The following is a 13,988-nucleotide window of genomic DNA, read 5'->3' on the forward strand; positions in this document are numbered from 1 at the left end:
CGCTGGAACAACTCACCGAAATGCTGCGTAGCCTAGGCGAGTCTTCCCGGTGTGTCGGTCTCGGTATGAACTTGGACAAGACCAAGGTCGTGTTCAATAGGCATGTCGTGCCGGGACCGATATACGTCGAGGGGAAACCTCTCGAAGTTGTTAGTGAATATACCTACCTAGGACAGATAATACAAGTCGGTAGGAACAACTTCGAGAAGGAAGCCGATCGAAGAATTCGCTTGGGATGGGCAGCATTTGGCAACCTTCGTCAAGTCCTCAAGTCGTCTATACCGCAATGTTTGAAGACGAAAGTCTTCAACCAATGCGTCTTACCTGCCATGACATACGGTGCCGAAACGTGGACACTAACTGCGGGACTAGTCCACAAATTCAAAGTCGCTCAGCGTGCTATGGAGCGAGCTATGCTCGGAGTATCTTTGAAGGATAAGATCAGAAATGAGATTATCCGGAAAAGAACCGGAGTCACCGACATAGCTTGCAAAATTAGCAGGCTGAAGTGGCAGTGGGCTGGTCACGTATGTCGTAGGACCGATGGCCGTTGGAGCAGACGAGTCCTAGAGTGGAGACCGCGAATCGGCAAGCGCAGCGTAGGGCGCCCTCCAGCCAGGTGGACCGACGACCTTAAGAAGGTGGCGGGCACCAACTGGATGCGGAAGGCGGAGGACAGGGAGCTTTGGCGCACCTTGGGAGAGGCCTATGTTCAGCAGTGGACAACGATTGGCTGTTGATTGATGGTTTCAACTAAGCCGAGATGGCCCTGTGGTAAGAACGCGTGAATCTTAACCGATGATCGTTGGTTCAAACCCGGGCAAGCACCACTGAATTTTCATGTGCTTAATTTGTAATTATAATTCATCTCGTGCTTTACGGTGAAGGAAAACATCGTGAGGAAACCTGCATGTGTCTAATTTCACTGAAGTTCTGCCACATGTGAATTCTACCAACCCGCATTGGAGCAGCGTGGTGGAATAAGCTCCAAACCTTCTCCTCAAAAAGAGGAGAGGAGGCCTTTAGCCCAGCAGTGGGACATTCACAGGCTGTTACGGTTACGGTACGGTATGGTTTCAACTGGGAATGAACCAGTGTAAATACAGGCACAAGGGACGTAACATCTTAATTCCCGAGGTTGGTGGTGTATTGACTATGTACGGAGTGGTTAATATTTCGTACATCGTCCCAATGTCTATGGCTGGTGGTGACCTTACTAAAAGGTGGCTCGTCTGCCTATCTACTATAATAAAAAAATAAAAAATAAATAAAAAAAAGTATGATTTTAAAATTTATGAAACAAGATTATGTGTACATGGAGTATAAACGTAAATAATATGGGATTCAAGTGCATGTCGCGATGATATAGAATTTTATTTGCATAAGACAACAGAATTATGGTAATACCCGTCTGAACCAAGCGAGATGTCACGAGTGTCTATCTTTTTTTTTTTTTTTTATAGAATAGGAAGGTGGACGAGCATGTGGGCCACCTGATGGTAAGTGGTCACCAAACGCCCTTAGACATTGGCATTGTAAGAAATGTCAACCATCGCTTATAGCCAATGCGCCTCTCAGTGGTACTCGAACCGCGGTCCGCAGAACACGACAGCACCGAAAAGCCACGGAAATAGATAACACAAAAAGAAGGGGGGGGGGGGGCTATCCTGCTCAAGTGATGTGATATTAGTTTTTACTTTACAAACATACTTATAGTGTGATCCCTAAATTTGAACTTTGAGAACTGTTGATATATGTATTATATAAGGTGCGTGTTTAAATTTTATTTGCATATAATAATAAAAATAGTAATCCTTTACTTGGTGGTAGGACTTTGTGCAAGTTCGTCTGGGTACCAACCCACTCATCAGATATCCTACCGCAAAATAGGAGTACTTAGTATCATTGTGTTCCGGTTTAAAGGGAGAGTTAAGTTACTTAGGCACAAGGGACTTATCATCTTAGTTCGCATTGGCATTGTAAGAAATAGTTAATATTTCTTACAGTGCCTATGTTATTGGGCGATGGTGACCACTTACCATCAGGTGACATCATTTTATCATCACGTCGTTTATGAGATGAAATAGATAGTCGAGCGAATAATTATAGAAATGTAGTTTATCATATTTAAAATTTATTAACCTTACAAAGTTTTATCAAAACAAAACCGTCGAGTTTCTTCCGCCGATTCTTCCTGAGCAGGTTGTTTTCAATGTCTGAAGTCGGGGTTATATTGAATAAATGAATTTTAATTTGTATAGATATGTAAAGGCGCTAAGACTGTGTCAAGTGTAAATAGACAAAGGATGCATTGCTCCATTTAAACTAAAATTTTCATACTATTATGTTTTAAAGTACAGGCACTACTTTATGGAATAAAAACCTTATCCTAAATGTCTTATAGTTAAGTTTTTCTTTGATAGTAAATCAAAGCGATATCCGCCTTGTATATTTATAGATAAGATGTGTGTGTTTGTCCCAGGCGGAGCAGCGCTTGCAGGAGGAACAGCGTCGCGTGCAGGTCTACTTGCATGAGACCACAATGGAGCGACTCGCCAAGACTTGTGACCGAGTACTCATCGAGAAACATCTCGAGATATTCCACGCAGAGTTCCAGGTTCGATCCATTACGATATCAATGTTATTTACAAGTTTTTTTTGTATTTCAACTGTTAGTTACTGGTCCAGATGCTGCCACTAAGAATAAAACCAGGTTAATCCAATCAATCGAACTGAAAATTTACATATTTCCGGAATATTTCCTTTATGAAATCTTTCTTCGTTTTGGAGAAAACAACAAAACAATATGTAAATACGAAGTCTGTGGGACGAATGCAAATCAGCTTCTTCGTATGGTCCAAATTTAAATATGGTATTTGGTTTTTTTTTTGGCGCATTGTGTCAAAGGAGCTTCAAAATGAATCCATCATTAATGCTTGTTTGGATTTTGAAGGTCATGTGTGTTCTCCCTCAGAAACTCCTGGACGCGGACAAAAACGCCGACCTGGGCCGCATGTACAGCCTCGTGGCGCGCATCCCGGACGGGCTGGTGGAGCTGCGCCGCCTGCTGGAGCAGCACATACACGCGCAGGGACTCGCCGCCATCGACAAGTGCGGAGACTGCGCGCACTCCGTGAGTACACTGCCTACTCGGATATAGGGGGGGGGGGGTCTTTGGAGGAAGAAGTTCAGATGCAGAACCTCCTTCCTTTCCGAGACACAGGAGTGTTAACGCTACCAACTATCGAATTTAGTGCCCCTTTCGATATCGCGATAGAAAAACCCAGTAACTCCTATTGGCCTTACCATGGCATGAACCTGCCTTGAATCAAGCCAATAGACTAACGAGTAGAGAAGCGCTGTATTGTACTACTATTATTCAAAGACGGATATAGCCTTATATATAAAATAAAGTGTCATTATTTGATCTTAACCGTGATGGCCCAGTGGTAAGAAAACGTGAATCTTAACCGATGATCGTGGGTTCAAACCCGGGCAAGCACCAATGAATTTTCATGTGCTTAATTTGTGATTATAATTCATCTCGCGCTTGACGGTGAAGGAGAACATCGTGGGGAAACCTGCATGTGTCTAATTTCACTGAAATTCTGCCACATGTGTATTCCACCAACTCCCGCATTGGAGCAGCGTGGTGGAATAAGCTCCAAAAAACCTTCTCAAAAAGGGTGAGGAGGCCTTAGCCCAGCAGTGGGACATTCACAGGCTGCTACTGTAATTTGATCTTAATCCTTAATTTTAGCGTATTTAAACAGATCATCATATTCCAGGATCCAAAGGTGTATGTGTCGACGATCTTAGAAGTCCACAAGAAATACAATGCGTTAGTTCTGGTCGCTTTCAACAATGACTCTGGCTTCGTGGCCGCTTTGGACAAAGCCTGTGGAAGGTTCATTAACAGTGAGTATTTTTCTTATTTTTTTTTATTTGTTAAATAAGATTTTTAAAACTATCGGTAATTTTTAATTTCAAATTAAAAATTCGTTTTTTTTTTAAGTTATATCATATTATATAAAATAATTCGATATCCTTCTATATAAACATCGAACTCTATTGAAGATTTTTTTTTAATATATAGTATGCCATTCATTTTAGATAATTGTTTTATATATATGTATATATATATAAAACAATAAATATGTATAAATATGTGAAGTATACGTTAGTGCAGCTAGTTGTTGTGACATAATAATTTAATATTAATACAATAAAATTATTTCAGGTAATGCTGTAACGAAAGCGGCAAATTCGTCGTCGAAGAGTCCTGAACTATTGGCTAAATACTGTGACCTGCTTTTGAAGAAGTCAAGCAAGAACCCCGAAGAGGCAGAGCTAGAGGACACACTTAACCAAGTTGTGAGTTTTCAAATTTTAATCTATGTAATTTTTTATTTTTTATTTTTAATATCTTGGGACATTATTCACACCATCTGATCCCAAACTAAGCAGAGCTTCTATGAAAACCAGACAACTGATATACTACATAAACTATTTTTCTTTTGTAAATGCATACTTATATAGATAATTACACCCAGACTCAGTACAAACAGACATGTTCATGCACAGAAATGTCTATTCTGGGTGGGAATCGAACCCACAACCTTCGGCGTGAAAGGCAGGTATCTTACCAACCACGCCAACGCGTTCGTCAAATATATAGATAGGGTGAGTTCGCACACTGCAAGCAATGTCTTGTACATATGTGCGTAAATAGGCTCACTGCCAACTTGGTTAATATAGGCTTTTTCAATAGCAAGAAAAGTACACATAAGATTATCTATGGATTCTTGAATAAATGATGTTTTGAATGTCGCTGCAGTTGGTATCGGAACTTTGAAATGAAACTTAAAGTGGATGTAATTAGTTAAGTGGCGCAATAGTTTTGTAAATATGTATAATTCAAAAACTGTTTGTAGTGTATAATATGGTAATGATATTAGCAAAAAGCAAGGGATGTTCAAATATAAGGTTTGTTTATCTATATTAGAATATATTCTAGACTCTAGCTACATACCAATAAAAGCTACTAATATAAGTCAAAAAACTGTTAGCAGTGACCCCTCTCTAGTAGTGACAGTTGGACTGTGCTTATGTACACACTTGTGCATCTCCTGTGCAGTAGTACTGGTGGTAGAGCTTTGTGCAAGCTCGTCTGGGTAGGTACCACCCACTCATCAGATATTCTACCGCAAAACAGCAGTACTTATTATTGTTGTGTTCCGGTTTGAAGGGTGAGTGAGCCAGTGTAATTACAGGCACAAGGGACATAAAATCTTAGTTCCCAAAGTTGGTGGCGCATTGGCTATGTAAGCGATGGTTGACATTTCTTACAATACCAATGTCTAAGGGCGTTTGGTGACCACTTACCATCAGGTGGCCCATATGCTCGTCCGTCTTCCTATTTAAAAAAAAAAAAAAGTAAAGTTATATCGTTATTCACAGATGGTGGTATTCAAATACATCGAGGATAAAGACGTCTTCCAGAAGTTCTACAGCAAGATGCTAGCCAAACGACTCGTCCAGCACATGTCTGCCAGTGATGATGCTGAGGTAGAATATAAATCTTCACTTATTGTTTATCCTGGCTCACTATTAATGCTCGAAACACAACCGAGTCTAGAAACTGAATTCTGGAACAAAGGTTTATAATATTATTGATTTTTTTTTTCAATTTCAATTTTGCAACGAGAAAATGGGAGTAATTTGTATGAATTTTAGCTGTATGAAGTAATTTAATATAATTTTTCAATTACAATATATTACTAGATACCCATTCCGGTTCGCACAGGTAGAATAATGGTCTTAATAAAACGTTTATATCCCTATTATAACTCTTATATACATATAACTATATCGGTTTAAACGGCACACGCCAGTAAAAGTCCCAGTTGCCATGATATTTTCTGACAGCTTCGATAATAATCGCCAATTTACATAAAACCTTATTCAAATACACAAAAACCTTCCTCGTGAATCAGTCGGCGCATTGGTGAAAACCGTATGACATTCCGTTCGATAGTTTTTGAGTTTATCGCGTACAGACAGACGCAGGCGGCTTTGTTTTATAATATGTATATTATATTATAAAGTTAATTGAATATATATAATTAATGACTAGTTATATATATATATATATATTTGTGATATAAACATAGTTCAAACTTATGTCTTACTTTCCAGGCCTCAATGATCTCAAAACTGAAGCAAGCGTGCGGTTTCGAATACACGAGCAAGTTACAAAGGATGTTCCAGGTTAGTAATTATTATTTAAGCACTACTTGCTGAGCCCTCAAAGTTAGTTTTAGGGTTTTGTGCAAGCTCGTCTAAATAGGTACCACCCACTCATCAGATATTATACCGCAAAAGAGCAGTACTTGGTATTGCTGTGTTCCGGTTTAAAGGGTGAGTGAGCCAGTGTAATTACAGGCACAATGGATATAACGTCTTAGTTCCTAAAGTTGGTGCGCTCATTGACGATGTAAGAAATGGTAAATGTTTCTTATAGTAGCAATGTCTTTGAGCGGTGGTGACCACTTGCCACTACAATGTTCCATTTGCCCATATAAGTACCTATTTTTATATATATATATATATATATATATATATATATATATATATATATATATATATTTAATAGCTTATTTGTCATATATTTTTATCTAATAATCTTTATTTTCTTATTTTTTACAATATGTATTCTAATATTATAATTTTGCATCCAGGACATTGGTGTATCCAAAGACTTAAACGAGAACTTCCGCAAGCACATGGCCAACAGCTCCGAGCAACCTCTGCATATCGACTTCAGCATTCAAGTTCTATCTTCTGGTTCCTGGCCTTTCCAGCAATCCTCCAGCTTCCAGTTACCAACTGAGGTGAAATATGTTTAGTTTACAAATAAAAACAATTGTAAGTGAATAGAAAAAAATAGCTTCGGCTATTTTTATAATCATTCTCCGGAAAGCGACAAAGCCAAGCCAAGAATGCCAGAAACGAATTAAAACTGTTGCAAATTGCTTATATCTTTTAGTTCTGCTCTGAGAAAAATTTAAACTATATATTTATATATATGTAGTTTAAGCGATGTAACATTTTATTCAATATATTCGACCATACACAAAACCAGAGAGTAACAAAGCAAGTTGAATTAAAAATGCAAATAGCTACTCATTTATGTAGGTCTATAAAAAAGGTCTATACTACTGACCATACTTTTCCGTCTTTGGTATAGTGGGTCATATAAAATATAACATTTATTATTATTATTATTAACAATAACATTTTCGAACAATTGATTAATTGATAAAGTTCGACCATACATGTATGAACATGTATACATGTTCATCAAGATTGTTGCTATAGTTTTGCTTGGTCGTAAGTGTATTTTCAATTATAACTTTTCAGAATTTTCTGTGCCCAGCTGTGGGACATATATGTGCTTTTAATTAACGAAGATTTATTTTACTTTATTATCTACAGTTGGAACGCTCAGTACACAGATTCACAACATTCTATTCATCTCAACACTCGGGCAGAAAGTTGAATTGGCTTTACAATATGAGTAAGGGTGAACTCGTAACCAATTGTTTTAAGAACAGGTGAGAATATTTTGTTTTTTTTTTTTATTTATTTATTGAACTATCGACTAAAATAGATTATTTATTACAAAAGGCAGACTAAATATTCAATATTTGATAGGATTTGCTATATAATGGACATTGTAAACGGTTGCAATAGTACAGGTGTGATTTAATTGTCTCTTTTTAAAAAAATATCTTATTTATACTATTGTAGCTTTCGTCTTAAGTGAGCGTCTTTTTGCTGTACTTTGATTTTTTTTTTGTATTTTATAATTTAGGTTTTTTTTATGAATTGAAACAATATGTACAGATGTATACAGGATCATCTGTAAAACATTAAATATATTTTTGGTACCGCATAGAGTTGTTAATATATTTAGAGCAATTAATTTAAATATTTTTGCTAATGTGTATAGGTGGTGACCATTTGATGGTAAGGTGGCCTTTTTTTACGCTGGAAAAACTCGTTACGCGTTTCCCCCACGGGAATGGGGGGGGGTATGTGGAGCTCGCCGGTGTCCAAGGCGCCGAGTGCGCCCCGAACATCGGAATACCCACTAAAAAACCAGCGGTACCCTTTCCGTCTTAACGAGAAAACGCCACGGGATCGCTTTCGCATGCTACCGTGAGGGTGGTACGGTGGCCTACCAGGCCGTCCGCCAACCTATGTTATAGAAAAAAGGTGATAAATAGATAATAATATTGTATTATATATTCACAGATACACATTGCAAGCGAGTACGTTCCAAATGGCGGTGCTGTTACAGTACAATGACAACACATCCTGGAGTGTGCGCCAACTGGAACACCACACCGGCATCAAGGGGGACTTCCTCATACAGGTGTGAAACCATTCTCCCCTAAAGTGATTAAGAAAGTATAAGTTTAAAGTTCAGTAACAGTTAATGTCCAACTGCTGGGCTAAGGCCTCCTCTTCCTTTTTGAGGAGAAGGTTTTGGACCTTATTCCACCACGCTGCTCCAATGCGGGTTGGTGGAATACACATGTGACAGAATTTCAATGAAATTAGACATATGCTGGTTTCCCCACGATGTTTTCCTTCGCACATGAGCACATGAAAATTCAGTGGTGCTTACCCGGGTTTGAACCCACGATTATCGGTTAAGATTCACGCGTTCTAACCACTAGACCATCTCGGCTTACAAGTTTTAAGTTACAATAGGATAAATTGTCTGATGACCCTTCAACGACATCATTTATTATGTTTTAAAAATAATTATAATTTGACGAGCCGGTTGGCGTGATTGGTGGATGCTTGCCTTTCACGCCGAAGGTTGTGGGTTCGATTCCCACCCAGGACAGATATTTGTGTGCATGAACATGTCTGTTTGTCCTGATTCTGGGTGTAATTATCTATAAAGTATGTATTTACAAAAGAAAACTAGTATATGTAGTAAACCAATTGTCTGGATTCCATAGTACAAGCTCTGTACAAGCTTAATTTGGGATCAGATGGCCGTGTGTGAAAAAAGACCCAAGGATTTTATTATAAAAATAAAACATTAACCATATTCAAAATATCGAATGTATATTTCCAGATCTACAGGTTGTCGTGTTTCTTTTTCCTAAATTGATTTAAAAAATTATTATTAATATAATCATATTTGTATATAGTGCGACTATCAATTGCATTCCAATAGCTTATAATACATACTTAAGAGTAAAGTTTACGATATACTGGTGGTAGTGGTACTTTTACTAGTGGTAGGGCTTTGTGCAAGCTCGTCTGAGTAGGTTAGGTCCACCCACTCATCAGATATTCTACCGCAATACTTGCTAACAGCAGTAATTGGTGTTGTTGTGTTCCGGTTGAAGGGTGAGTGAGCCAGTGTAATTACAGGCACAAGGGACATAAAATTTTAGGTACCAAGGTTGGTGGCGCATTGCGCTGGCGATATAAGCGATGGTAAACATTTCTTACAGAGCCAATGTCAATCGGAGTTGGTTACCACATACCATCAGGTGGCCCATATGTTCGTCCGCATTCCTATTCTATAAAATAAAAAAAATACTATTAGTCTTAATAATAAATTTGTAATTGTTGTTTTTTTTTTAGAATATTTTATCAGTTTTATTACGTATATCAGATATATGTTACAAAAAGATGCTACTAAATTTAAAAGTGTTTAATATATGAACTGTACATGTGCCTTTTCAAATAAATAAATAAATACTTGTTCTATAACAGCTTAAATAAAAAAATATATATAAGAAAAAGAATTGCGTATTATGTAGGTATATCAAAAATTTACTACAGTCGAAGACATTTTATATCTTGTTCAATATTCTTTATTATTTATTATTGTTTCTTCCTAAAAGCCGAGATGGCTTAGTGGTTAGAACGCGTGAATTTTAACCGACGGTCGTGGGTTCAAACCCGGCCAAGCACCACTGAATTTTCAATTGCTTCATTTGGACTTGATTCATCTCGTGCAAGAAAAGATGAGGAAATTTGCATGTGTCGGTTGAAACACATGTATATTCACTTACCCCCATTTAAGGGATTGGGAGTTTAGAGGTTATTTAAAGGCTGTTAATTGATTTTTAATATATATTTAATTATTCTCAGGTTCTACAAATCCTTCTGAAGGCGAAGTTGCTCGTGTGTCAAGACGACGAATCCGAGCTTATGGAGTCTTCGATCGTCGAACTGTATTTAGGATATAAAAAGTTAGTAAATGTTATGAGTTTTATTACGAATGTTAACTTATTAAATAATGAAATAAGAATTTGTTTAGTTAGTTGTAAGTGATAATAAGTAAGATTAGATTAAAACCTGGTTACATGGTGGTAGAGCCAGCCTGGATAGGCACCACCCACTCATCATCAGATAATCGGATATTCTACCGCCAAACATCAATATTTAGTATTGTTGTGTTCCAGTTTGAAGATATTTTGATGTTGAGTGTGCCAGTTTAAATATAGGCACAGGGTTTATTTAGTAATCAAAAATCCAATGAAAATATTTTACTTGTATCGTAATGTTAGGCTTCGTTTAGGCCCCTCTTGTTAGATATTACTAACTCATAAAATTATTCTAGCTACGAATAATATTACATTTACATTAATGTGTCGTGGTGTAAAGAGCGAGTGAGCAAGTGGAATTATAGGCATAATGTACATAAAATCACAAATCCCATAGTCGGTGGTATAATTAATATTATAAGAAAACGTGTTTATGTATAATAATAATTATAATTATTTTTAACAGTAAAAAACTCCGCGTGAACATAAACATACCACTGAAAACAGAACTGAAAGTAGAACAGGAGGCGACGCACAAGCACATCGAGGAGGACCGCAAGATGCTCATACAGGTGAGTGGGGGGGGGGGATTTAATAAATGACCCCACAGCTGGGCAGTCGAGATGGCCCAGTGGTAAGAACGCGTCAATCTTAGCCGATGAACGTGGGTCCATTTGCTTAATTTCTGTTATAATTCATCTCGTGCTTTTCGATGAAGAAAAACATCGTGAGGAAACCTGCATGTGTCTAATTTCATCGAAATTCTGCCACATGTGTATTCCACCAACTCGCCATTGGAACAGTGTGGTGAAATAAGCTCCAAACCTTCTCAAAAAAGGGAGAGGAGCCCTTAGCCCAGCAGTGGAATATTTACAGGCTGTTATTATTACTGTACTGCTGGGCAGATGTCTCCTTTGTTTTTAAGAAGTTAGAAATTAATACAGCACGCTTACTCCAGTGCGGTTTAATGAATGTACACATTCCTTTGCTATGTTTATTATGAATTATAATAAAGAATTAAGCATCTAAAATGTCGGTGATGTTTGCTTAGGTTTGCACTGTTTAAATTCACGTCTTCTAGCCAGTTAATGAGAAAATTATCTAGATGCTTTCTTAATACATACTAACACACAGGGTAGCAGATTGGTAGCTTGAGCTGTTAATATCGAGGTTCTTATAAACAACATATCATGTTTTATATGTTCAGTATTAAAGTGTATATTTCTCCCACCAGGCTGCCATAGTGAGGATTATGAAGACGAGGAAGACTTTAAAGCATCAACATCTCGTCGTGGAAGTGCTGAATCAGCTTTCCTCACGGTTCAAACCGAGGGTTCCGGTCATAAAGGTGAAATATATTATTTATATGTATGTTGTGACGGAATTCTCGCCCGTATTGAGCTAATGCTTCGTACAAAACGATTCGCTTATTTATTTATTTTTTGGATAATTTATATAACATTTTTGCAATAATGGTCACATTTTACTTCCAAAATTCCGATATCAACTTTGCCGACATTCAAAACCTTAATTTTTCATAAAGAAATCATTATGAATTGAGATATGAGATTCTTATTTATCTTTACTCCTGCCATATAATCGGCTTTATATAAAATACTATGTAACATACATATATAATACTTTATTTTAATGGTTGATTTTTCAGTTTGAGTCTGCCCTACATCTGTCTTGACCAACACATAACCTTTGGTAGGGTTGTAACCCACTGTCGTAATTCGTAATATATTGAACTGTACTTGGTTCGCTTTGTGCAAGCTCGTCTGAAGGTACCACCCACTCACACATTCCACCGCGAAACAGCAATACTTGGTATAGTTATGTTCCGTTTGGGAGGTTAGTGAGTCGGTGTAACTACAGGCTCAAGGGACGTAACATCTTAGTTCCAAGATTTGTGATGCATTAAGGATGTAAGGGTATTGTTAATATTTCTTACAACCCTAATAAATGTCACATTATATTTATTTTTTTAGTAATTTATAATAGGTTGGTAGGTTTACTAAATGGGCAAAGTGATGTTAGGTGGTCACCACCGCACATAGACATATTGGCGCTGTAAGAAATATTAACCATTCCTTATATTATAAGTTATAATGCCATCGAAACCGATTTCGGCCAAGGCGGCCAATCTCAAGAGAGATTAGCCAAATACGCAGGAGATATTATAGTGCACAAGTGCGTGCGCACATGGATGGTGGTGACAATTTACCATAAGGTGGCCCATCTGCCCATCCGCGTATCTTTATTATAAATAATATATATTTAATATATCTTTTTTTATTTGTTTCAGAAATGTATCGATATTTTGATAGAAAAGGAATACTTGGAGCGCACGGAGGGTGAGAAGGACACATACAGTTACTTAGCGTGATCGCCTAACCGCATAATAAATAAACTATAACTATTATCTCTAGCTGACTTTCATTTTATATGTAATCCTACCAAATCTATCCCCACCCTTATCCCCACCCTTATCACCTTTTTATAGATACAATGCAGTCTTTAGATTTGGTCCTGGCATATCTTATTTTAAAATTTTTATATCTTTTACCGATTTGTGTGTGTGGGTCGAATGTCAATGAATTTTAATTTTTAAACCGGTTAAAACCAGTTCACAGTATTGAGTTTAAATTTTGCACGCACATTTTTTTGTTGATGACTATATTATCTTTTAAAAAAAACTTAAATTTTATCAAAATTTTCGTTAAAATGTATCGGTGTGTAATTATGAGAGACAGACGAATTATATGTTGCTTGATGAAACATTAATCCGGTCAGTAAAGATATTTCATTATAAATAATACGAATAATTATAACTGTACATCTGACAGTGATTATTTTATATATATATTTATATAAAGGTAAGGGGGATACGCGCCAGAAAAGAGGAAAAAAAAGTCACGAGATTCCTTGATCCAACAGCGTTATTAAAAAAAAAAGACGCGCGCTATTTTAAAACCACCAATTTGTTAGACAGAAAGGTAAAGTAATTAATTATTAATGATTGTCGCGACTTTTTTGTTGAATGTGTTCAATTGTGTTATTAGGATTTTTAAGAACAAATAAGTGACTAATTTACATCAATTTACATAATTTGGTGTTCTATTTTTAAAAGGACCATGCGAGGTTTTTTTAAAATGCTACAAATATATTCTTTCTAATTATAATTCAAAACTCCACATACATGGGCGTTCGTAACTTGGGTTATAATTGGTTTCTTAATTTTTATTTATTTAATAACAAAAAACTGGTATTTCATATGTAGTTTATTTAATATCGTTACTCTGTGGGTACCGCATTTCGCCGGTGACTTTTCCGAAACGATATGATATAGAAATATATAGAAATATATGATATGATATAGGCACCTCCTTTGGTGTTGTAGATGTCCTTGGAAAGTGGTGGCCACTTTCCATCAGGTGAGCCTCATCCCCGTTTGCCCCCCTCTTACATAAAATAAAGATACTTTTGACAGTAGTCTAAAAACACTTTTCGTCTTTCCAAACAAAACCTTATCTATTTGTTACTATGTACCTAGTGCGAGTTTTTTATTTACTCGGTAGCGCTAAAGTTAATTGCGATTTGAATGGAATTCCGATTATTGTC

The 13,988-nt window shown here is 36.9% G+C and overlaps 1 protein-coding gene across 5 annotated transcripts in view; it reads left to right on the top strand.

Moving 5' to 3' along the window:
- The window catches only part of LOC126779061 (cullin-1), a 42,165-nt gene extending 29,372 nt beyond the window's left edge, over positions 1-12,793 (top strand). For 4 of the 5 annotated variants that reach the window (XM_050502859.1, XM_050502860.1, XM_050502861.1 and 1 more), the window contains exons 9-21: positions 2,483-2,617; positions 2,975-3,133; positions 3,789-3,918; positions 4,241-4,374; positions 5,461-5,568; positions 6,199-6,270; positions 6,741-6,893; positions 7,498-7,616; positions 8,320-8,440; positions 10,189-10,289; positions 10,831-10,936; positions 11,599-11,712; positions 12,673-12,793. In XM_050502859.1, the coding sequence (XP_050358816.1) occupies positions 2,483-2,617; positions 2,975-3,133; positions 3,789-3,918; positions 4,241-4,374; positions 5,461-5,568; positions 6,199-6,270; positions 6,741-6,893; positions 7,498-7,616; positions 8,320-8,440; positions 10,189-10,289; positions 10,831-10,936; positions 11,599-11,712; positions 12,673-12,753 (1,533 nt within the window). In that variant the 3' untranslated portion in view covers positions 12,754-12,793. The remainder of the gene's footprint in view (positions 1-2,482; positions 2,618-2,974; positions 3,134-3,788; positions 3,919-4,240; positions 4,375-5,460; positions 5,569-6,198; positions 6,271-6,740; positions 6,894-7,497; positions 7,617-8,319; positions 8,441-10,188; positions 10,290-10,830; positions 10,937-11,598; positions 11,713-12,672) is intronic. The other variant, XM_050502863.1, reaches the window with a different exon arrangement.
- The last annotated feature ends 1,195 nt before the right edge of the window (positions 12,794-13,988 follow it).

This window comes from Nymphalis io, chromosome 28 (genome assembly GCF_905147045.1).
Source record: "Nymphalis io chromosome 28, ilAglIoxx1.1, whole genome shotgun sequence".
In the NCBI taxonomy this organism is placed as follows: domain Eukaryota; kingdom Metazoa; phylum Arthropoda; class Insecta; order Lepidoptera; family Nymphalidae; genus Nymphalis; species Nymphalis io.